The 25,184-nt window shown below is 39.1% G+C and overlaps 1 protein-coding gene across 1 annotated transcript; it reads left to right on the plus strand.

Annotated features, from left to right (window-relative positions):
• Positions 1-917: 917 nt before the first annotated feature.
• LOC138890220 (uncharacterized) lies at positions 918-3,639 on the plus strand. Its single transcript, XM_070173589.1, has 7 exons — positions 918-995; positions 1,233-1,419; positions 1,524-1,652; positions 1,743-1,847; positions 2,016-2,168; positions 2,433-2,627; positions 2,954-3,639. The coding sequence occupies exons 1-7, from the start codon at positions 918-920 to the stop codon at positions 3,637-3,639; spliced, it is 1,533 nt and encodes a 510-aa protein (XP_070029690.1).
• The last annotated feature ends 21,545 nt before the right edge of the window (positions 3,640-25,184 follow it).

Here is a 25,184-nt window from a genome sequence, read left to right on the forward strand (position 1 = left end):
AAATGTAGTGCTATACTTCAAAATAAGCTTCCACAGAAACTTGGTGATCTAGGAAGTTTTACAATTCCTTGTATTGTGGGAGGTGATCACTTTGAAAAGGCATTATGTGATTCGGGTGCTTCAGTAAATCTAATGCCTTTCTCAATTTTCAGGAAATTAGAACTTGGTGAATGAAAGATACTTGTGTGTCTCTTCAGTTATCTGATCAAAGTACTAAAAGGCCCAAAGGAATAATTGAAAATATCCTCGTTAGAGTAGATAAATTTGTATTCCTAGTAGATTTTATAGTACTTGAAATGGAAGAAAATACTGAGGTACTATTAATTTTAGGTAGACCATTTCTCGCAACAGGAAGAGCGATTATTGATGTTCATCAAGGAAAATTAATATTGCGAGTTGATGAGGAGACAGTAATTTTTGATATGCAGAAAATGATAAAATTTCCTGAGAATGAGTCATTATCATCTTGTTTTCAAATTGGCTTACTAGATGACATTGTAGATGAATTCAAGGATAATCAATTAATTACTGATTCATTGGAAAGATGTTTGGTTAGGTCAGGGACCACAAGTGATGAAAATCCCACAATTGGAGAAGAAGCTGAAACACTGGAAAAAGAATCAGAAAATGAGAAAGTCTCACAAGAAGAAGTTCAATCAAAAATTGAACTCAGAAATCTTCCTTCTCATTTAAAATATGTTTTTTTTGAACCTGAATTATTTCCAGTAATCATTTCATCTTCTTTGACTCCAGAACAGGAATACAAACTGATAGAAGTCTTGAGGAAACATAAAAGAGCTTTAGGGTGGACTATAGTTGACATCAAAGGAATCAATCCAACTATTTGTATGCATAGGATCCTCATAGAAGAAAATTACAAACCTATAGTCTAACCCCAAAGGAGACTGAATCCAGCAATGCAAGAAGTTGTCAACAAAGAAGTAGTGAAACTTCTAGCGGCAAGTATCATTTATCCAATATCTAATAGCCCTTGGGTAAGTCCTGTACAAGTAGTACCAAAGAAAGGAGGTATGACCGTAATAAAAAATAAAAATAATGAACTCAAACCTACTAGAACAGTCACAGTATGGAGAGTCTGTATAGATTACAGACGACTTAATGATGCCACGAGGAAAGATCATTTTTCTTTGCCTTTTATTGACCAAATGCTTGAAAGAATTGCAGGCCATAGATTTTATTGTTTTCTTGACAGATATTCTGGGTATAACCAGATACCAATTGCTCTAGAAAATCAGGAGAAAACCATATTCACATGCCCCCAAGGTACGTATGCTTACAGAAGAATGCCATTTGGACTATGTAACGCTCCTGCTACATTTCAGCATTGCATGTCGGCAATTTTCTCAGATATGACTGAAAAGTTTCTTGAAATTTTCATGGATGATTTCACACTTTTTGGTAAGACATTTGAAGATTGTCTCTATCATTTAACTTTGGTGCTTAAAAGATGTGATGATACAAATCTAGTTCTTAACTGGGAAAAGTGTCACTTATGGTAACAGAGGGAATTATTTTAGGACATAAAATCACTACTAAAGGAATAGAAGTTGATAAGGCTAAAATTGATCTTATAGTAGGATTACCCCCTCCCACCACTGTTAAAAGTATTAGAAGTTTCTTAGGGCATGCAGGTTTTTATAGAAGGTTTATAAAAGACTTTTCAAAAATTTCAAAACCTTTGACTAACCTACTGATGAAAGATGTGAAATTTGAATTTTCAGATGATTGTAGAAAAGCATTTGAGTTTCTCAAAGAACAATTGACTAATGCTCCAATTGTTGTCTCTCCTGATTGGAGCCAGCCATTTGAAATAATGTGTGATGCAAGTAATATAGCAGTAGGAGCGATATTGGGGCAAAAGAAAAATAAGATCTTTAGACCCATATACTATGCCAGCAGAACCCTCAATGAAGCTCAAATGAACTGTGCAACAACCGAGAAGGAGTAATTGGCAGTAGTATTTGCGTTTAACAAATTTCATTCTTATTTGATAGGAACAAATGTTACAGTATTCACTAATCGTGCAGCCTTAGAGTATCTATTAAGAAAGAAAAATGCTAGACCTAGATTGCTAAGATGGAAACCTAGATTGCTAAGATGGATACTCCTTTTTCAAGAATTTGATCTCAAAATTAAAGATAGAAAAGGTTCAGAAAATTAGGTAGCTGATCATTTGTCACGTCTAGAGAATCCTCCTACTGAAATACTAGATATCCAAGAGGAATTTCCTGATGAGCATATCTTTTCTGTCACAACGGTTGTAAATAGACCTCCTTGGTTTGCTGATATTGCCAATTATTTAGCGGGAGGGTGGATTCCAAAAGATTTTTCTTACGATCAAAGAAAAAAGTTTTGAAAAGAGGCAAGACATTATTACTGGGAAGATCCTTATTTGTTTAAATTTTGTGCAGATGACATAATCAGGAGATGTGTACCTGAAACAGAAATGAACAATATTTTAAGTCACTGCCATGATGGAGTTGTAGGAGGACACTACGGAGGAAGAAAGACAGCAGCTAAAGTACTTGAAGTTGGATTTTATTGGCCTACTTTATTCAAAGATGTAAGAAATTATGTTGCCACTTGCAACAAATGCCAGAGAAGCGGTAACATTTCAGAAAGGGATGAGATTCCTCTTAACTCTATCATTGTTTGTGAAATATTTAATGTTTGGGGCATTAATTTTATGGGTCCTTTTCCTCCTTCAAACGGCTGTGAATATATTTTAGTTGTTGTTGACTATGTTTCAAAATGGGTAGAAGCAATTGCTACTAGAAAAAATGATGCTCATATTGTTTGTACTTTTCTGAAGAAAAATATTTTTTTTACAAATTTGGAACTCCACGAGTTATCATAAGTGATCAAGGAACTCATTTTATAAATAGACAATTTGCTAGTTTGTTGTCAAGATATGGAGTTATTCATAAAACAGGAACTCCATATCATGCTCAAACAAGCATACAAGTAGAAGTATCCAACAGAGAATTAAAAAGAATTTTAGAAAAAACTGTTGGTTCTTCTCGAAAAGATTGGTCTTTAAAATTGGATGATGCATTATGGGCATACAGAACTGCTTATAAAACTCCTATAGGCACATCTCCTTATAGACTAGTTTTTGAAAAATCTTGTCATTTACCTGTAGAGTTAGAGCATAAAGCATATTGGGCTATAAAATTGTTGAATCTAAACTTACCAGATGCAGGTAAAAATCGTCTATTGCATCTTGATGAGTTGGAAGAGTTCAGATTTACAGCATTCGAAAATGCTAAATTGTACAAAGAAAAGACAAAAAAGTGGCATAACAAGCTCATCCGCCATAAAGATTTTAAAGTGGGAGATCATGTTCTGTTGTACAATAGCCGATTCAGATTATTCCCAGCAAAGTTTAAGTCATGCTGGACAGGACCATATATAGTAACAGGAGTGACCCCTTATGGTGCCATTGAAGTACAACATGCAGATGGGGGGAGACAAATTCAAAGTAAACGGTCATCGTTTGAAGCCTTATGTCAGCAAATTCTTCGACAAACAGGCTTCAACAATCCTTTTTTCCTGATTTTTAAAATAAGTCGAGCTGGTGACGTTAAACTCAGAACTATTTTCTTCCCCTCTCTTTAATCTTTAAAGTAAGTATTAGTAATATTTCCTTTTTAGTAAATATATATAATAAAATTAGTTTTTTTTGTTATATAAAAAAAGTAAATAATAATAATAATCATGTACAAATTATATATATATATATATATATATATATATATATATATATATATATGTGTGTGTGTGTGTGTGTGTGTGTGTGTGTGTATGTGTGTGTGTGTGTGTGTGTGTGTAGTATATATTAATATATTTTGCCATGACAAAGAAGCACTCTCATGATTGAGACAATGAAAGTTTTCTCCTATCATGAAAAAGAATATTTTCTTTACCATAATCTTGTCTTTATTATATGAGAGAAACCTTGAGAAGCCAAGAAAAAGGAAATGAGGCCAGAATCGAAAAAATCAGGGAAGCTCCTTTATCTCCTTTTACTTTTAATTTATTTGTCATGAGGACATGAAATTATTTAAGCTTGGGGGTAGATGAATATGTTTGTTATATGTGTGTTTCTTTTAAAAGAATTTTCGGTTAAATATAAAAAAATGTATATTTTACAACTGAAAAATAAATTTTTAGTAAAGTTATAAAATTTTAAAAACAACTGAAAAAAAATTTAGTTGCCTTATTCTTAAGGCAACTTATTTCATATACTTTTTAGTTGCCATGGTCGTATTATTTTGAACTGAACATTTTTTAGGACTTTTAGTTGTTTTAACTTGTTTTGGTAAAATACGTTGGCTAAACTTAATTTGACTTGAAAAGCATGAGATTTAGAAAAGATGAATTTGATTAAGTACCATTCACGGGTTTTATGATCACTTTTCTAAGCTCATACTTACTTATTGGTGATTGAAATCATAGTTTTCGTTAGCCCAAGTGTATTGTGTTGTTAGCTTATATTGTCTAGTTCTCTTGCTTATCTGGAAATCTAGAACTTGCCTTGAATGTGGATTGAGACGAAATTCTAGGTAGATCTTTGAGTTAAGAAATGAACGTACGCCTTCTTTGTTGAGCCATAACCTAAATTGACCTACCTTAATAATTTTTATCCCTAGTTAGCCTAGTTGAGCCTAAATAAATTATCTCTTATTTTGTTGATCACCAAGCTTTAATCCTTATCCTGTTTGTTATTATGACTTGTTCTTTTTTCACCCAATTTCCTTTTGGGCACTTTAAGAGGTGATCTGAATGCAAAAATCTAGGCGTGGGGTGTAATTGTGAAAATAATTGGTGAAAGAATAATTGTTTGAGCTTGTCAATCTTTTGAGATGTTGCCATGAGAACTGAAAAAGATAGTTGCTTCTGAAATCCTTAAAAAAAAATTTAAAAAAAGGGAGAAAATAGAAACAAAGAAATGTGGGCATCTCCGTCAAAAAAATGTGAAAGGGATGAAAATAGAGGTTACTATTTAAATCAGAGTAAAGACAAATGTGCTTAAGCGATGAAATAAAGTGTAGTGCCCATAGGGAATTTAAGTTACTATTATCCATATGAATCATAAATATCTCTAAGCCTACATGACAACCTTGTAAAAGTCCTACATGATCTTGACTCAAAGACTCCTATATTAGTGGAGAACCACATGATAGTCAAGCATATGACAATTTCCAGTAGCTTGAGGTACTTCTTTATTGAGAGTGAGTGAACTTTTCTATCTATGCCCTTCTTTGTTCTACATCTATATATTGTGTGATATATGGGCATCTCTCTTCATTTGGTGAGACACACTAGGGATTAGGAAATATTATGATTTCAGTACTCAATAGGTGAATATGAGTACGAATGAGCTTGTGAATTGGTCTTAGTTACTTTTTCTTTGGCGAAAGTTCTCATGATTTCGGTTAAATTGTTTAGCTGTTATGTTTAGCTATTTTATTTGCTCGAGGACTAGCAAATATTTAAGTGTGGGAGAATCTAATAAAATAAAATTTCATGTATAAATGAAGTTGTTTTATAATTTTTAGATACTAATGTTTTAATTTTCTTTGCAGGAAATATCATAATTTTATAAGAAAATTCATAGTTCATCAATGAAGGAGATATCAGACAAGAAAAATTCAAGTACTGAATTGTCCAGAGAAAGATTGTATAAATGTGATCTACCATGACAAAGGATAACCGACTCACAACCGGCTACAACAAACTATAACCAATTCATAACCAAAGAAGCTCATAACCAAGCATAACAAGGCCACAACCAACCATGACAAGTTCATATCCAGAAGATAATTGAAAACCTTGTCATGGCTTGCCTATAAAGAGGTATCGTTCGTGAAGAAGCGAAGGAGAAATGGTAGAAGTGTAATATTGAGCAGAAAGTTTTTTTCTTTCTCTTTGTTCTTTAGTTTTGCTTCTGTTTCTTCTTTTAGCCATTACACTGGCTTCATTTCTAGTTCCGAATAAATCGTAGTATTGGAAATTACTCTAGTTCCTGTTTTTAATTAAATAGGGAGAATTATTCTCTTGAATATTTCTTTCTATTTTCTTATTTAATGGGCAAGATTATTTCCGTTGTCGGTATTGGATCCAATATGGAGTAACTTTTCTTGTGTTGGAAAAATGACGGATCTTAATATTTTTATATAATAGTAGATATTATTCCTCAATTTCACATGCTTGAGCTGAAGCTTTTTATTTAAATTTTATCTGCTTTATAGTTGGGTGTTATTTAATTTTGTTAACATCTATCTATTTCGTACTACATATTAACTTCTCACTAATTCTGTAATCGAAAGAGGCAGAAGAAGTAATAGTTAATTTTAGTATTGATAGATGTTAACTTGTATTTAGTGACATCTAGCTCTTATATGTTAAAATTGATTCAACACCTATTTGTAATCGAAAGAGGCGAATATTGTAGTAATCAGGTATAACACGTAGGGTAACCGAAAGGGACTTACTAAAAAGAGCATGTTTTAGTTCAAGTATATATTTCTGGTTCTTTAATATTACCATTTTAACGATTAATTTGTATAACCGAGAGGAGTGCATTTAATTGTTCAACTATAGTAATAATGTATAAATGTAATCGTGAGAGACATTTATACATTTCTGAGAAATAAAAGTTGAAGGATAAATGTATCTACTATATAATAAAAATATTAAGTAAAGTCAGGATCCCAACACCTTTTTATTATATTTGTGAAAAACAAAATATTTTCTATTGCTTTATTCGTGCATTTTTAGTTAGTTAATTCACAACTCAACTCTTTCTGATTTTCTCAAATAGTAATTAAGACAAGAAACGTCTGTAGAATAGATAAACCAATCATTGTGGGTTCGACATCTTTCTGTACTACTATTTGACAGAGTACGAGTTTAAATCATATATGCCAGATACTCATCAAGCGGTCGATGCAGCCTTTACCCGAGAAGGTCGGGATCGAATACACAAGAAGCTAATACAATGTTTGGATTTAGATTTTTATCTAATCTAGTAGTGTGTAGCACTCTTGATTACAGTTCCAATCATGTTTGTTTGTTTGTTACTTCTAATTTTATGCTAATGATGTGCGAACTTAAGCTAAGTATATATGGTTGTAGGGTTTTCTAAATGGGTAAAGAGACACTAGGGAAGTGACTTACTCCTATGTGAGTATCTAACGAGATCTAGAACTTAGGGCAATAATGTTATAGTTGAGATCATGCTATAGCCAATTCACGAAGCTTCTCACTCTACACCTCTCGGTAGTAAGAGTGAATTTGCTCTAATTGGCTTTCTCAAGCCTAATTGGGTGTTCAATTTGTGACGAGCAATGTTGGCTCAAGTCGGGTATTACTATCTCTAGGTTTAACCCTTTAATTGGGGCTATCAATCTCTTGAATACATCCCAATTCCTTGTTGGCCTAAAATTCCTAGACTTAGTCAGTCCTTCTCAAGAAGAGCCTAAGTCAAAGAGGCACAAATTAGTGTTTGCAACCACTAATTCAACGTAAAAAGCATAAATCAGGCCAAATAACAATTACCCATAAACATCTAAGCCCTAAAATACAAGACCCATTAAATACTCACACTAGAGTTGAGCCACAACCCTAGCTAATGGGTTTAGCTACTCATAATAATGGAAGAAATTAGATATTGAGATGAAGAATAAAAAAATGGCGTTCACGTTCTCAGCTACAGATAAGATGACCTAAAAATTTGAAAAAGAAGTATTTATACAAGGCCGCATTTTCTGGACAAAAATGCCCCTGAAGGAGGTACCGCGGACCGTGAAAAATGGACTGCATCCGTGGTGAGGCTACCGCGGCCGCGTAAAATCAACCACGGACCACGGTCAAGCCTTTTTGGCTTCAAATATTGTTCTTTGAATCTGGCCATCGCGGACCGCAATAAATGGACCGCGGACGCGATGAGGCTATCACAGCCGTGTAAAATCAACTGCGGGCCGCGTTGCTTGAAATTCCAGGATAGAATCTTCTTTGATTTTTGCCACCGCGGACCGTGATAAAAGAACTGCGGTCGCGGTGGGTCTGTTGCAGCTGCGGTGGATTTACTGTTGTAGCGTGCTTTGACTTGTTTTTGGCACTTGCGCAGGTTTCACTCCTTTTTGAGTTGGTTTTGACTTCCTTGTCACTTTTTGACCAAACACTGCAAACAAGCACAATATGTAAGTTTTCGAGATTACTTGTACACACTTTTAATCCAAAACTCAAGCAAAAAGGAGTATAAAATAAACCAGAATCCCTAGTTATCATGGATCACCATGGACTTTGTAGTTGGGCTCCCACGGACATTGAAGAAGTTCGATGCTATTTGGGTGATTGTGGTTCGGCTGACCAAGTCTGCACACTTTATTCCTGTGTGTACTACCTATTCTTCAAAGCAGTTGGCAGAGATATAAATACGGGAGATCATTCGTTTGTATGGTGTCCCAGTTTCCATCATTTCAAATAGAGGTGTTCAGTTTACTTCACAGTTTTGGAGGTCTGTACAGCAAGAGTTGGGTACTCAGGTTGAGTTGAGCATAACCTTTCGCCTTCAAATGAACGAGCAGTCCGAGCGCACTATTCAGATATTGGAGGGTCATGAGATCAGTTTCTACCACTCGTAGAGTTTGCTTATAACAATAGTTACAAGTCAAGTATTCAGATGGCTCCATATGAGGCTTTGTATGGGAGGCGGTGTAGATATCCAGTTGGTTGGTTTGAGCTAAGTGAGGCTAGGATATTGGGTACAGACTTGGTGCAGGATGCTTTAGACCAGGTGAACGTGATTCAGGAGAGGCTTTGTACAGCGCAGTCGAGACAAAAGAGTTATGCTGACAGGAAGGTTCGGGGTATGTCCTACATGGTTGGTGAGAAGGTTCTATTAAAGGTTTCACCCATGAAGGGTGTTATGAGATTTGGGAAGAAGGGTAAATTGACTCCTCAGTTCAATGGGCCTTTTGAGGTGCTTGGAAGGATAGGGGAGGTGGCTTATGAGCTTGCTTTGCCACCCAGCTTATCGAGTGTGCATACGGTATTTCATTTTTCTATGCTCCGGAAGTATATTGGCGATCTGTCTCATATTTTGGATTTCAGCACGGTACAGTTAGATGATGATTTGACTTATAATGTGGAGTCAGTAGCTATTTTGGAGCGTCAGGTGCGAAAGTTGAGGTCAAAGGATATAGCTTCAGTGGAAGTACAGTGGAGAGGTCGGCCCGTAGAGGAGGCTACCTGGGAGACCTAGCTGGAGATGCGGAGCAGATATCCTCACCTATTTGAGGCTTCAGGTATGTTTCTTGACTTGTTCGAGGATGAACGTTTGTTTAAGAGGGGGGAGATATAATGACCTGGCCGATTGTTTTATGAGTTACCGCTTCCTTTCCCCCATTTCTGCTTCTTACTGTCTTGTGCAGCTGTATTATGTGTTATCAGGTTGGTTGGTTCGGAGAGGTTTTGGTAAGGTTTGAGACACTTAGTCTCTTTTGAGTAAGCTTAAGTTGGAAAAGTCAACCCGATGTTGACTTATGTGAAAAAGGGCTTGGATGTGAATTCTGATGGTTCGGATAGCTTCGGTAGGTAATTTGGGACTTAGGGGGCATGATCGGAATGTATTTTGGAGGTCTAGAGTAGATTTAGGCTTGAATTGGCAAAATTGGAATTTTGTCGTTTTCCGGTTGATAGGTGAGATTTTGATATAGGGGTCGGATTGGAATTCAAAAAGTTGGAGTAGGTCCATTGTGTCATTTGTGAAGTGTCTGCAAAATTTTAGGTCATTCGAACGAGGTTTGATAGACTTTTTGTCGAAAGCGGAATTTGGAAGTTTTTGGAATTCTTAGGCTTGAATCCGATGTCAATTTGGTGTTTTGATGTTGTTTTAAGCGTTCCGAAGGTTGGAACAAGTTTGAATGAGGTTATGGGATATGTTGTCATGTTTGGTTGAGGTCCCGAAGGCCTCGGGTGAGTTTCGGGTGGTTGATCGGATCAATTCATGTAGGAAAAAGTTGCAGAAAATCTGTTGTTGGTGTTGCAAATGTTTGGCCTTCGTGTTCACAAGTGGGCTCTCGCATTTGTGAAGGGTTAGGATGTGAGACAGGAGGGTTGGCCTTCGTGTTCGCGAAGGGCTGAAGTAAGTTTTCATCGCGTTCGTGATGGTTTTGTCGCGTTCGCGTAGAGTAAAGGTGAGCAGCTGGGTCCAGGTCCAATTGTGCTTCATGTTCGCAAGCTAGGTGTCGCATTCGCGATGAGTTTGGAGTATCCGGAGGCCGATTCAAGGGGCAAAGACATTGCAGACTAGAGTTTAGACCGGATATAGGTCAGTAATGATTGTAAATGCTGTCCTGAGGGTATGAAACCCCAGATTTCACATCATTATGCTACTTTGAGGTGACGCACACACTAGATGATGAGCGTGGGGTCGTGCACAGTTGGGGATTGTGACTTAGTCCATCTCCTATTACTGTTAAACTGCGTATTTGATTGAAAACTATTTGCTATCATTGTGTTTTGGAAAGTATTATCATGTTTTGGGCTGAATGCCATATTTCGGCCTTCTGCCAACTGTTTGGACCCTTAGGGGATTTTTACTACTATTCCTCACTGCTTTGACTTCATATATGTACTCAGTCATGTTGTATTTTACTGTTTTCATAACTCGGCCATACTTACTCCGTTTTTGACATTTTAAATGGTATTTTGGGCTGAGCATCATGTTTTACTTTTGCCTGAGTGGCTTGAGAGATTTCTGACTGAGTGAGGTCGAGGGCTTGTGTTGTGAGGATATTATGGGATCGAGCTGCACGTCGCAACAGTGTTGTACTGATTGATGATTATGAGGCCAAGGGCCTGATTTGTTAAGCCACGAGGTGGTTTATTATGAGGCCGAGGGCCAGTTTGATTATGCCACGAGATGGCTTAATATAACGCTTGGGCTGTAGGAGCCCCTCCGGAGTCTGCACACCCTCAGTGAGCGCGAGTACCCAGTGTGAGATGTGATATTGCCCGAGGGGCTGTTGTTGTTTCATACTACTGATCGAAGGGCTGATACGAGTGATTGTGAGATAGCCCGAGGGGCTGGTTCTGTTGGTATTTTTCCCGAGGGGCTTATTTATGTTTCTATCCTCTTCACCCTGTTTTCATCACTCGTTTGAACTACTGAAAAATGTTTTAAAGAGGTTTTTACTAAACTAAGGTGTTTTTACAAGCTTTTACTGTACTACTGCATTGTTCTGGATTTACATTATTTTGTTGTAGCATTATGCTGTGTTTTACGTGTTTTCTTATCGCTCAGCTACCTTTACTTTTATTACTTACTGAGTTGGCGTACTCCCATTACTCCATGCACCCTGTGTGCAGATCCAGGAGTCTCGGGTCATGCTAGTGAGTGCGAATTTGCTTTCCAGCAGGCTTGTTCGGGGTTGACTAGGTAGTTGCTCGGCATTCGCAACCCAGTGCTTCTCCTTCCTATCTTTATTTCACTTTGTACTAGCTTTGTATTAGACTATGTTGTCTTTTCAACTCTTAGACGGATTTTAGATGCTTATGACTGGTAACACCCCGATGTCGGGCTGTGTTTGTTTCCGCATTGTTCTATTTTATTCTTTATTTTGGGATTTTTAGCTTATTAATGGCTTTAAATGATTCATTATAACTGTTTAGTTGGTTTGGGGGTTTGTGTCGGCTGGCCTAGTTTCACGATAGGTACCATCTCAACCGGGTCCATTTTAGGGTCGTGACAGCCAAGATCGGGGCTCCTAAACTGCCAGTGTTCAAACGTGTTCGTGATATACAAGAAGTGGAGAACTTTCTTTGGCACTTGGAGAACTACTTCAAGCACGGTAAAGTGAGAGACAACGAGGCCAAGATCAACATTGCTATGTTGTGCCTCTCAGAGGTCGTCGCATTGTGGTGGCGTCGAAAGTGTGCTAATATGGAGAAGGGGCTATGCAAGATTGAGACGTGGGAGCAGTTCAAGAAGGAGTTGAAGAAGCAATTCAACCCGGTGAATGTGGTGTATGAAGCTAGGGGAAAGCTAAGGGAGCTCCGATAGACGGCCACAATTCTGGAGTATGTGCGCGAGTTCACTATCTTAATATTGCATACCCTGTCATTGTACGAGGAATATTCCTTCTTCTATTTCATGGATGGGTTACAAAATTGGGCAAAGCAGGAGTTAAGAAGACATCAAGTAGCCGACGTGGACGAGGCCATAGCGGTAGCCAAGTCGCTCGTTGATTTCAAGATGGATCCTGTCGAGTCCAAAGAAGGCAACACCCAGGGAGGTGGGGAAGATCATGACAAGGACAAAGGAAAAGGCATAACCAAGGTATACAAGAGTAGTGGCAAGGGGCCATCCCATAACAGACAGGGGTCCAAGATAGACAACAAGAGGTCGGAAAACAATAGTGAGTACATGCCTAAGGGAGAGTGCTACTTCTATAAAGGATCACATCGGGCAAGTGAACGCCTATAGTTGGGGAAGCTTGCTACAATGATCGGGAACTTTGCTCAAGGACACAAAGGTGACACGGGAGGGACCGTCTGCATTGGAGGGATGCGTTTGGGATCTAAGTCAAAAGTAGGGGATTCCAAAGCCTATATTGGCGCCATGCAAGTGGAGCATAGTGGTAGCAAGAAAAGTTGGATGGACATAGTTGATGAGGATAGCGAGTTACAAAGTGATGACACTATATCAGACTTAGATGACGCACCAAACAGAGGGGTCAAGTTTGCTAGCAAGGTTGGGACCATGGAGGGCAGCCAAATAGGGAGTGGAAGCATGGACCCGATGCTTGAGAAACTACTAGACTTGGTTGAGTCATGGACAGATTCAGTCCAAGAACAAGGAGAGGCATCCGGTGGGCGGAGGATTGAGGAAATAATTTCTAGTCATCCAAAATACAAACATGGCAAGAAAAAAGGTGACCAATACCTTGTGACATGGGAAGTCGAAATGCTCCATAGGGCATCCTGGCTAATGGACAATGATCTCCTACGACGACAAGGCGAGGTGTGCATGTACGTGTCGATACTTTGTGCCGAGGGCATCACAAAATTGGGTGGGGGAGAGTGTCATAGCCCGCCACATCATCATGCCACGTAGGTGCCAATTGGCATATATTTTGGCCATATAGAAAGCTTACATATGAAATATACTAGCACATTTGGGAAGGTTCTAGAGAAATATAGAGGTTTCCCCAGAAAGGCCCTAGAACCCTATGGAATTGCTATGATAGTCCTTAGAAGATTCTAGCTATGTAGAATATTCTAGAGAAGGAACTTACCTGTAAATAATAATGGACTTGTGTAATAATTTTATTTACTCACTAGCCCCTAGGAAACTAGTATATAAAGGGGGCCATTTGTTTTTAATTCACCAAGCAAACAATTCAAGTTTTCCCTAATACAAAGATTCCTTTAAAATTTCTTTTGTATTTTTTTCTACATCTCTTAGCGATTTTGAGTATAGTAAGGTTGAATTGGCATAGCAAGAACGTGAGCAAGTTGTGCAAGATCATGAGTGAGTTGTAAAGTGCCACACGTGTACTTAGTTAACAACTAAGGACGTGACACTAGGATATGTAGTTGCATCATACATATGTAGTTGGCAAACATCATATTTGTTGATGAATTCTCTAGTATCTAAGCTGAGAGTCTTACAATAGAACAGTGATTGCAGCCTTTTGATAGTTGCATCCATCCCAGAATGTCCACCTTGGGTGGTTGCATGCCACAATTCAATAATAGTTCTTCTCAACTGAGGATCATACCCTACTACCAATTTGCCCTTCCACCTTAACTGTTTAGTAAGCCAAGTAAATGACTTAAGTGGCTGTTGTTGCAGCTTAGCAATCACCTCCTACAAGTAAGGATCAGTAGACCAAGTATCCGGTATCTGTGTAAATAATGAATCATTTGGCTTTATGATGGAAATAACTAACTGTAACGACTCAATCAGTCGTTTTGAGCATGTGCACTTTGCTCGGTTGTTTGAGGGCATGAGTAGCTCCGTATTATGTATTATGACTTATGTGAATTGTTGTCTTTGGTTTTCAGGTTATTCAGAATTGATTTGGAAGAATGATTCTCAGCTAGAAGCTTCAAATTTGAAAAGTTTGACCAAGTTGACTTTTTAGAATTTGACCTTGAATTGGATTTCAGATGGTTCTGTTAGCTCCGTTGGATGGTTTTTTACTTAGGAGCGCATCTGGATTGTGATTTGGAGGTCCGTAGTAGAATTTGGCTTAAAATGGCGGAAGCAGGAATTTTGGAAAGTTTGACAGAGAGTGGACTTTTTGATATTAGGGTCGTATTCCGATCCGAAAGTTAGAGCAGGTCCGTAATGTTAAACGTGACTTGTGTGCAAAATTTGAGGTCAATCGGACGTGATTTGATAGGTTTCGGCATCTGTTGTGGAAGTTTGAAGTTTCAAGTTCATTGATTTTGAATTGAATGTGATTCGTCGTGATTTGATACTAAAGAATATTATTCCTCACAAGGAAGATTTTTTAGGCTCCTTAAAGTGTTAATAAGCTATACATCACTTCATAGTAGCTAGAGGTAAGGTTGGAATCTGTCAAATCCAACAAGCGCTTACTTGTGATAAATATATTTTTTTTAGAAAGAGATAGAAACAAAAACAAAGAGAAAAGAGCGGAGGGAAAGAGTAGAGAGAACTTGGAGATTTTCCTACTTGGGAAAGTGTATACTACTATATCGATCACAACAATTGGAAGTTAATCAATCATACAAGATTTTCATATTTTTTTTAGAATTTAGAAGTTGCAAGAGAAATATAATACTTTACCGCTTCAATGTTTTGGTCTAGCATAAAGAGTGCACTACTCTGTGGGTAGGCTCACTTTACGAGTTCGAATCCTACCATCAATAAGTTAAGAGCCTAGTATTTAAGTGAAGAAGGATAAAAGTACGACCTATTATCCATCAAATTTTAAACAGTGTGGCAATGACCCCAGGGGCTCGGGTGATATGTGATAGGTGACTTGTTATTATATGTGACTTGTTGGTATATTCGAAGAGGGTCTCGAGGGGCTCGGGTGAGTTTCGAATAGGTTTGGGCTATATTGCGCTCGTTTTTCTTATGTTTTGACGCCGTTTTTTCAAGCATAAATGGTACCACATTATGCAAATGAGCTCCGATTTCTATTTTGATTGAGTCATTATATCTGTATCTTAATTACGGAGCCATACCAAAAAGAATCGTTGAATTTGGACATCGAATGAGGAATTTATGGTCATTTTACTAAGAATTAGGTTGCCAGATTTTTTTCAGATTAATTACGAAATTGCCAAGGAATTCGTATTTAAAAATCTGCGCTATTTGCAAATATTAAAACCAATATATCTCCTTAATTATAGGTCAAATAGAGTAATTCAAAAGCCTAACTTGACTAAAATTTCACAAGGAATCCATTGGAGGCATAAAAAGCGAGTTTCGGGATCATTTGGCATGAGAAACGAAGCAAAATAGTTGGCAAAAAAATATATAAAATAAGAGTTTGTTCATTTGGTCATATTTTGAGTTAGGAAGCTCGGATTTGGGCGATTTTAGAAGCGATTTTCATCATATGGATTGGGGTAAGTGTTATATGCTCGGTTTTGGTTATATTTCAGGAATCCATCTTTGTTTTTGGTATTTGATTGATGATTTCAAAGTGAAATTTGGAAATTTTTGCCTAAAGTTTCATAAGTGAATTTTTAAGTTTTGAACATCAATTCAGCGTCGGAATTGGATTAAATTGGTATAGTTGAACTCATAATTGAATGGGTTGTCGGATTTTTTTAGTTTTGTCGGGTTCCGAGGTATGGGCCCGGATTGAGCTTTTTGGCCGATTTTGGGCTTTTGATTAAAGATTTGACCTTTTTCAATTGGTATTGGTTCCTTTAGCAATGTTTGATATATTTGAGTTGTTTTTGGTTAGTTTTGAGCAGTTCGGAGGTTGGAACGCGCAAGATGGCATTTTTAGAACATCGCTTGGCTTGCTCGGTATTGGAATTGGCTTGTTCGAGGTAAGTAACTCTTCTAAACTTAGTGCTGAGGGCATAAAACCCAGAATTATGTATATGTGATTGGTATTGAGGTGACGCACATGCTAGGTGACGGGGGTGTGGGCGTGCACCCTGTGAATTGTGGCTCCGTTGTTTCCATGACACTGTATAGTGGCCCTATATTGTTGTTATTTGTGTTTTCACCATGTGATAAAATAATTGAGCTGTCAATCATGCTAGATATCATGTTAGGGTTTATACCGATACTGTTGGGACCCATAATGGTGATTTATTGCTGTCATCTCACTGATTTTACTGATATGTTCATATTCAGTCATATTCATGCATTCATATCATATCTCAGTCTTAGTTGTTATTTATTGATACATCATATCATTGTTGTTGGGCTAGTTTCATGACGTTGTGAGCCCGTGAGTGAAACTGGAGAGATTGAGGACTGAGTAAAGCTGAGGGCCTGCTTATGAGTGACAGTTATGGGATCGGGCTGCACGTCGCAGCATGATATATTGATTGCATTTTATGGGATCGGGCTGCACGCCGCAGAGATATAGAGCTTGGGTTGAAGGAGCCCTTGCGGAGTTTGCATACCCCTAGTGAGCGCAGTCGACTATGTATATATATGTATATGAATCGGGTTGCACGCCGCAACGAGCCTTATGGCTGTATGTATATGGATCGGGTTGCACGCCGCAACGAGCCTTATGGCTATATAAATATGGACTGGGTTGCACGCCGCAACGAGTATTGTACACTGCTGAGTGATTGAGTTTGGTAAGTATTGAGCATGGTAAGAGATAATGTGAGATAGTGAGGTTGAGTACTTTGAGAGTGTGAGTACATGAGTTCATCACTGAAAGACATTGCATTTTTCATGCGTACTTGAGTTCCATGCATAAAGATGCATTTTATTTTGCTGCCCGATTTTGGTAACATTCATGATTTTACCTGTATCTTGACATGTAGGAATTTAGATATAATTGTCTCATGCTATCTGAAAAATGAAACATTTACCTGATGAAAGGTTTCTAGGAAAAATTTCAGTTTTCAAACTTACTCATATTTTTGATGATTTCGGTAAAGGATTTGGATTTTTAGTGATATACTTGAAAAGCGAAACTATTTTGGGAAAACTAAGAAAAGGTTGAGCATTTTATATCTGAGCTATTTCTTTATTTAATTGCTTTACAATGTTATGAACTGTTGTTGGCTATTGGTGTTGGACCGACCTATGTTCCAGCTCGTCACTACTTTCAACCTAAGGTTAAGTTTGTTACTTACTAGTACATGGGGTTGGTTGTACTGATACTACACTTCTGCACATTGCATGCAGATGTTGGCTGCTGAGGTTGCTGTGTTCGATTGGAGCTATATTTGAAGATGTACCTGCATTCTGGTTGTAGCTGCCTCTTATTCATAGTAGCCTTAGATTTTAAAACTTTGCTTATGTACTTTTCAAACAGAAAGTGTATTTAGTTCATATCAGCTTTGTAAACTCTATTTTGAGAAGCTCGTGATTTGTACTACCAGTCCTTGGGAGAGGTATAGGATTCATATAATATCTTTGTTTAATTGTTTTATTAAATATTATTGAAATTGGATAGTTATTAGTTGGTTGTAATGACCCGACCGATCGTTTTGAACTTTTGCACTTTGCTTGCCAGTTCTTGGGCATAACTTGCCCCGTGTGATGTATTATGACTTATATTAATCGTTGGTTTTGGTTTTCAGGGTAATCGGAATGAATTTGGAAGAACAGTTCCCAGTTGGGAGCTTGAAATTCGAAAGGTTTGACTTGCTTGTATATGATCTCAGATCAGAATTTTTATGGCTTGGTTAGCTCCGTTAGGTGATTTATGACTTAGGAGTATGATCGGAATTGGTTTTGGAGGTCCGGTGTAGAATTAGGCTTGAATTGGCGAAGTTAGTATTTTGGCGATTTCCGGTTAATAGGTGAAATTTTGATCCGAGGGTCGGAATGGAATCCCGAGAGTTGTTATAGCTTCATTATGTCATTTGTGATGTGTGTGCAAAATTTCAGGTCATTCGAACGTGGTTTGGTTGGGTTTTTTATCGAAAGCGTATTTCGAAAGTTTTTAGAAAACTTAGGCTTTAATTCGATGTGAATTGATGTATTTGGTGTTGTTTGAGGTGTTTTGATGATTGGACCAAGTTTGAATGAGGTTTTAGGATGTTTCGGTGCTTTTAGTTGAGGTCCCGGGGGCCTCGGGTGAGTTTAGGATGGTCAATTAGACCATTTTTGGCTTTGAGAAGTTGCAGATTTGCTGTTCACGTGTTGCAGAGATTTTGGCCTTCGCGATCGCGTAGGGTGTGTCGCGATCGCGTAGGAGGAATTTGGAAGATAGGAATTTAAGCCTTCGCATTCGCGTTTGATGCATCACGTTCGCGTAAGGCTGTGAGATTGTTCTTCGCGTTCGCGTATTAGGCTTTGTGGTTCAGGGTCAATGCTCTTCGCGTTCGCAACTGAGGTCTCGCGTTCGCATAGTTTGGAAAAGGAAAACATCGCGTTCGTAGTGTAAGGTCGCTTTCGCGTAGGTTGAGGAGTCTAAAGCATCGCGTTCGCGAGCCCTTGGTCGCGATCGCGTAGAAGGAAATCTGGTCGAGATAAATTTGGGCATCGCGAACGCGAGTGTTTGACCGCGTTCGCGAAGAAGGAATATCAGAACTGGGCAGAAAGTTTATAAGTCATTTCATCCGCGATTTTGAGCCATTTTTCCTCCATAACTGAGTATTTTGAGAGCTTTTTGAAGGTGATTAAAGAGGGATTCAAGGAGAATTGATTGGAGTTAAGATTTCTGAACCTAAAACGTGATTCTATTGTGAAATTAACCTAGAAATTTCATGGAAAACAAAGCCTAAAATTGAAGAACTGGGGCTTGAGAAATTGGACTTTTGATTTGGGATTTGAAGGACCATTTGGGGTCGGATTTGAGAACTTTTGATATGTATGAACTCGTGAGGAGATAAGGAATCTAATGATGTAAAAATTTCTGAGGTTCGAGAAGTGGGCCCGGGGCTCGGGGTTTGGTAATTTCGGGATTTGTGCCTGATATTGATTGTTTTTGCTTGGGCTTTATTTTCCTAGCATATTGTGATGTATTAGTTCTAATTTTGGATAGATTCGACGTGCGTGGAGGCCTATTTGAGGGGCAAAGGCGTCGCGAGTTAGGGATTTCGCTGGTTCGAGGTGAGTAGTGATTGTAAATGATACTCTGAGGGTTTGAAACCCCGGATTGCACATCGTAGTGCTATATTGAGGTGAGACACGCGCTGATAATGAGTGTGGGGTTGTTTACTATTGGGGATTGAGACTTGGTCCATCCCGATTGATGATTTTACTGCGTATTTCACTGAAACCTCTTTGTTAGCATTATGATTTGGGCTGATTGCCATATTTGGGCTTCATGCTAACTATTTGAACCCTCCGGGGATTTTTATCACTATTTCCTCACTGTTTTGACATATTACTTGAACTCAGTCATGTTGATATTTACTGTTTTACAAACTCAACCATTATTACTCATATTTGAAACTTAAATGATGTTTTGGGCTGAGAACTACTGTTTTACTAATGCCCGAGGGGCTTGTGATGATTTTCGGACTAACTGAGGCCGAGGGCAATATGTGAGGATATGCTGAGTGATATGAGGGCAAGGGCCTGAGATACGTTTTATACGCCACGAGGTAGCTTGAGTGATGTGAGGTCGAGTGCCGAGAGATGATGCCACGAGGTTGCTTGATATAGCGCTTGGGCCGTAAGGGGCCCCTCCGGAGTCTGCACACCTACAGTGAGCGTGGGTACCCATCTGATCTGAGAGTGAGCTCGAGGGGTTGATATTGTTCTGAGAGTGAGCCTGAGGGGCTGATATTATTCTGAGAGTGAGCCCGAGAGTCAAACCTTTATGTGTTGGGCAAACCTTTATGAGTTCATCTTTCATATTTACTTGGCATTTTACCTGTTATACTGTAGTATTTATGCCCGAGGGGTGGATGTTCTGTGCTTATCGGCACTAACTGTTTTGCATTCATTTGCGTAACTGCTGAAAAAGTCATTTTCGAAAGAGGGTTTTAAACTGAGCTAAGATGTTTCTAAATATTTCAAATTCATTGCTTTTCTCAAAGGTTTTACACTGCTTCTATACAGCATGTTGGTTTGCCTTACATGATTTCTTACTGCTCAGTTGTTCTTTACCTTTATTACTCACTGAGTTGGAGTACTCACTTTACTCCCTGCACCTTGTGTGCAGATGTAGGTATTTATACACCCGGTAGTGGGTTTTGGCTAATCGGTGGTAGAGTTATCGGAGTTTGGCAAGGTGGCTGCCAGCGTTCGCAACACCGTTTTCTCTCCCTTTTGCTCATCAGTCCTGTTTTTGTATATTTCAGACCTTGTAGTTGTATTTATACTCTAATTGATGCTCGTGACTTGTGACACCCCGGTTAGGGCTATACCGGGTTGGGTTTCCGTTTTGTTATCTCTATTTCCGCTAAATATTGCTATTGAATCATGTTTAAAGTATTTTTATGTTATTTAACTATTTAAAAGAGGTGTTCTGTTTTGGTTTGGCTGACCTTGTCTTCATGAGAGGCGCCATCACGACCGGGTTCGGGAATTGGGTCGTGACAAGTTGGTATCAGAGCCTAGGTTACATAGGTCTCACGAGTCATGAGCAGGTTTAGTAGAGTCTCGCGGATCGGTGCGGAGACGTCTGTATTTATCCTCGAGAGGCTGCAAAACCTTTAGGAAAAAACTTTACATTCTTGAATTCTTATCATGCGTCCTTGATTTGGCTTGAAAAGTAACTCTTGAAATTCCTTCCACGCGTTCGCGTGCGTGCATGAGCGCTCAGTATCAGATGTGCCTCGATGGCTTGTGATCCCCTGATCGAGAGGCGAGATGTGATCTTTGAGAGTTTGATGTGGGGCCAGTCTGGAGGACTTGAGGCCGGATCTTTGCCTACAGCTTGAGCACCGAGGTGCTGATTGTGTAAGCAAGTGTTTTGAACTTATATGTTCGGTCTTTGTCCCTATTAGTGGAAGTGACAGTTGGATACCTATGTGATGAGTATGTTAGTACTATGAGATGTATCCATATGAACTGGAAGGGACGAGAAAGGCCTGCTGGAGGATAGAAGAACTATTAGGTGCTTGAATTCCATCTTGATTCGAGGTATAGCCCCGAGTTATAAGCGTGTGAAGGATCTTTTCATATTTCCCAGTTGAGAGTTAAGTAAATTTTATGTTGCGGTACGCGTTCAGACCCAGGAAGACTAAGTAACTGCATACAGTTTATGACGGTGAAAGATATACAGAAATGTTAACTGAAGGCAGAGCAGGTGGGTTATCTCCTGCGAAGAGTTCTGGGATGGTGTGACCCTTATGTGATTGTAGAATATCTCATGTGAAAGTGAAATGTAAGTGTTGAAATTTGAATTTTTGTGTCGCTTAAGAGAGTGGGTTTAACTGTTGTGAGAATGAGTGCGAGATTTGCCAAAGATTTAGAGTACTAGATGATCAGTGTTTGCACAAGCTTACAAAGGATTTGGGTTTAATCTCACTATGGTATTGTGGAATTAATAGAGTATGTTCATTATGAGCTATTGAGTGTGCGTTGACCCATGGCTTCGAGACAAGTGGGGGGAGTCTACTGTTGATTAGTTGATTGCTCGGTTATGAGCTGTGTTGGTTTCAGGTTGAGGCGTTCGGGTGAATCAGTTGTGTCCCGTGAAGATTGAGATCGAGGATGTCTCGAGTAAAGGAATTTATTTGTCAAAGGTTATATTATGCTTCATAGGGTAAGAGAATCACGGGATGTCTTAAGTTGTTATTGGTAAAGAATGCTCGGTTCATGGAGCAGGAAGTTGCTTGGTTGTAGTGGGATGAGGATTACATTCTGCGGTGTCGAAGTGCCAATAAGGCACGGGTGGTTCTGTTCATTGGGTCAGGTGAATTGCAGTTTGAATAAGAGTGAATGACTCTCGAGAGTAGCTCTAATGTGTTCAAGATTCTTCAGGGAACAATCGGGTATTTTAAAGTTGTATATGTGGTTAGAAACTGAGTTTTCATGGGAAGAGGTCAAGACTTGTGGTAATTCTATGTTAATTATGGGATTCTATGTATCTGTATCAGGAAGGTAAAGGTAACAGATTTAGATTCTCAGGAAGTTTTCTCAGAGTAAAATATTTTGAATGTGGTGCTTTTGGGAATATTTGAGAGAGTATTCAGCGGCTTATAAGTCTTGGACGGTGTGGTTTTGTGCTTGGGTCTCGCGTGGTGAGTCTGGGTTGAGGAATTGTGGCATTGTAGCAAGAAGTGTCAAGCTGACGGTAGATCATAGTTTCAATAGATGGGATAGCATGGTAGTAGGCGAGATCGGTATGGTAAGGATATGATTAGTTCCTTGGGTGTTTTCGAGGTAACGAGTCTCTACAGGTATTTCGCGGCAATGCTCTTAGGTTTTGATGGTTTGCGTAGCTTGGTCGAGTTAGAAGGATTCAGTTCTAGTAGGTCTGGTTTGTGCAAGGGGAACTCGGAGAGTTCTAGATGGTTTCTACCTTGGTTGGAGATGTATATTTTCTATGGGCATGAGGAGCATGGAATGCATAGTGATTTCCTTCTAGATGGGATTAATGGAAAGTTCTTGACTAGTGGAGTACGTAGATGTTTGTGGCTAGGAAGGGAGGTGAAGTTCTCATATTATCCTAGGATGGTATGGTATATGCGATATATTGTGGAGTATTGAGATTTGCTTGTGTAAGGTTACGATTCAGTTTTGAACGGAAAGTCATAAAATTCTTAGGCAGCACGGGCAGTTTCAGATAATTAGAGGAACGAGCTTTAGATAATTAGAGAAAGGGTCTTCGGATGATTAAGGAAATGGTATTGCTAATTTGAGGTGATTTGATGAGGGCATATGTTTCAGAAAGGGCAATGTGATTAAGTTGATGATACTTCTATAGTATTGCGGCATTTTCTTACTAGATCGACTGCTGATATTCGAGTTTGCTTGGTGGCATAGAGGAATTCTAGATTATCTCTCGTGGAATGCTTGGGTATTTGAGGTTTGGTATGTATTCGGACGGCGGAATTGGGATCAGGTGTGTTGAGTCATGTGCCATATGGACATAGAGTCAGGGAAGTTCTCACATTTAGGTTATATTATAATTGTGAGTCGTGTGTATCGGCACTGTTTAGTGATTATTGGGGGTTTTGTGACCAGAGTGGATCTTTCATTGCTTGGTATGTTAGATTTTGGATTGGGTTCAGACTGGTTGTCTCCGTGTTGTGTCATTTTGGACTATTGCACTAAGGCGGCGCTGTTGGCTATGCCGGAAATGCCACGGATTGAGTGGCGAGGTTCGACGGATTATGTCCTATTGAAGTGGTTTTATATTTTGAAGACCCAGCGGACGGCTGGGAAAAATTGTTTTTCTTATGTGGGCTTTCGTGATAAATGTTAGTGCAGAGGCTCCTAGCATTGATTCGGTTCCGATGGTGATAAACTTTTCGGATGTGTTTCTTATGGCCGTGCATGTTGTCGGGCAGGGCGGTTGATTTCGGTATTGATTTGATGTTGGGCACCATAACGTATAGCACCGGCAGAGTTAGAGGAGTTGAAGGAACATCCTCAGGATTTCCTGGATGAGGAGTTCATTGGCAGGCTAATGTGGATGCATGTTCTAACTTGAGTCGGCTTGGGTGGCTCCGAATTGTATTGCTAAGATAGGTGTTGCGATTTGTCGGTTATAGGCACCTAGGGTGCGGTTCTATGGGGGTTTCATAATGGAAGTCGAGTGGGAAGAGAAATTAGGTGTTACTTGGTGAATGGTGTATGGGTTATGTCCTTTGGGTTTGTATGGTGTAGGTTATTTGCTCTACCGTGGGTATGATGACTTGATTTGTTTCCAGACATCAAATTGTGCATGGTTGTCGATTTCGAGCATAGTGACTTGAGGTGGTTCATAAAGAGCAGTGATGGATAGGATCGCGCATCGCAGCGAAGTTATGTGGAGGTGTGACCTTGCGGGTTAGATTCGTGTGTTCTGTTCCTACGATGCGAGACGGGTTTTCAGCCTTGTATTGTGGTGGTACTGGTGAGCTTGAGGTACAGCTCCTGCATTTGAGTCATTTTCATGATTTGAGTATGTACGGATCGTTGCTTATTGGTGTGCGTATTATGCAAGTTGTGGCTTAGGCCTATATTGCTGTGTCATGTCACCAGAGTGGTGTGTTGGATTAGAGGAGATCGTTGGGAATATTAATGAATAGGAACAGATTCAATTTCAGCATATTGGAAGGATAATATGGAGTTTCGACTCGGAAATTTGCTATGGTATTTGCCAAAGGAGAAGTGGCTTCATGAATAGTTGATCTGAGAAATGGTTATGGTTTTTTGCGTTTCATTTATCGTTAGCAGTATATGAAAGTGTTGGAATGAGACTTTAGTTGATAAGAGGTTTTCTACCAGTATTCGCTTTTGTGGGCAGTTGCTGTGAATAGAAGTTATCACTATGAGTGTTTGAGTTATGTGGTATATCAAGTGATTGCACCCAAAAGGTTGCAGGCATGGGTTATTACAGCTGGTTCGGGTCTATTCAGAGTATCGGTGTGAGGTTTTGATCGTATTGATGGTTTCAGAAGTGGAAATGTGGTTCTATGGCTTAGGGGCCAGACTGGATTGTGTAATTTCAGTTGCAATGTGTTATCGGACCTATATGAGATAGGGTGACGTGGGATCACCCCTGGATATATGCATGGTAAGGTTATTCAGTGATTGGTTGGCTTTTAGAACAACTTTGGGCACGTTCGAGAACGAACGTATGTTTAAGTGGGGGAGGATGTAACGACCCGATCGGTCATTTTGAGCTTTTGCACTTTGCTCGCTAGTTCTTGGGCATGACTTGCCCCGTGTGATGTATTATGACTTATATTAATCATTGGTTTTGGTTTTCAGGGTAATCTGAATGAATTTGGAAGAACAGTTCCCAGTTGGGAGCTTGAAATTCGAAAGGTTTGACCAATATTTGACTTGCTTGTATATGATCTCGGATTGGAATTTTTATGGCTTGGTTAGCTCCGTTAGGTGATTTATG

This window comes from Nicotiana sylvestris, chromosome 1, assembly GCF_000393655.2.
Source record: "Nicotiana sylvestris chromosome 1, ASM39365v2, whole genome shotgun sequence".
Taxonomy (NCBI): Eukaryota; Viridiplantae; Streptophyta; class Magnoliopsida; order Solanales; family Solanaceae; genus Nicotiana; species Nicotiana sylvestris.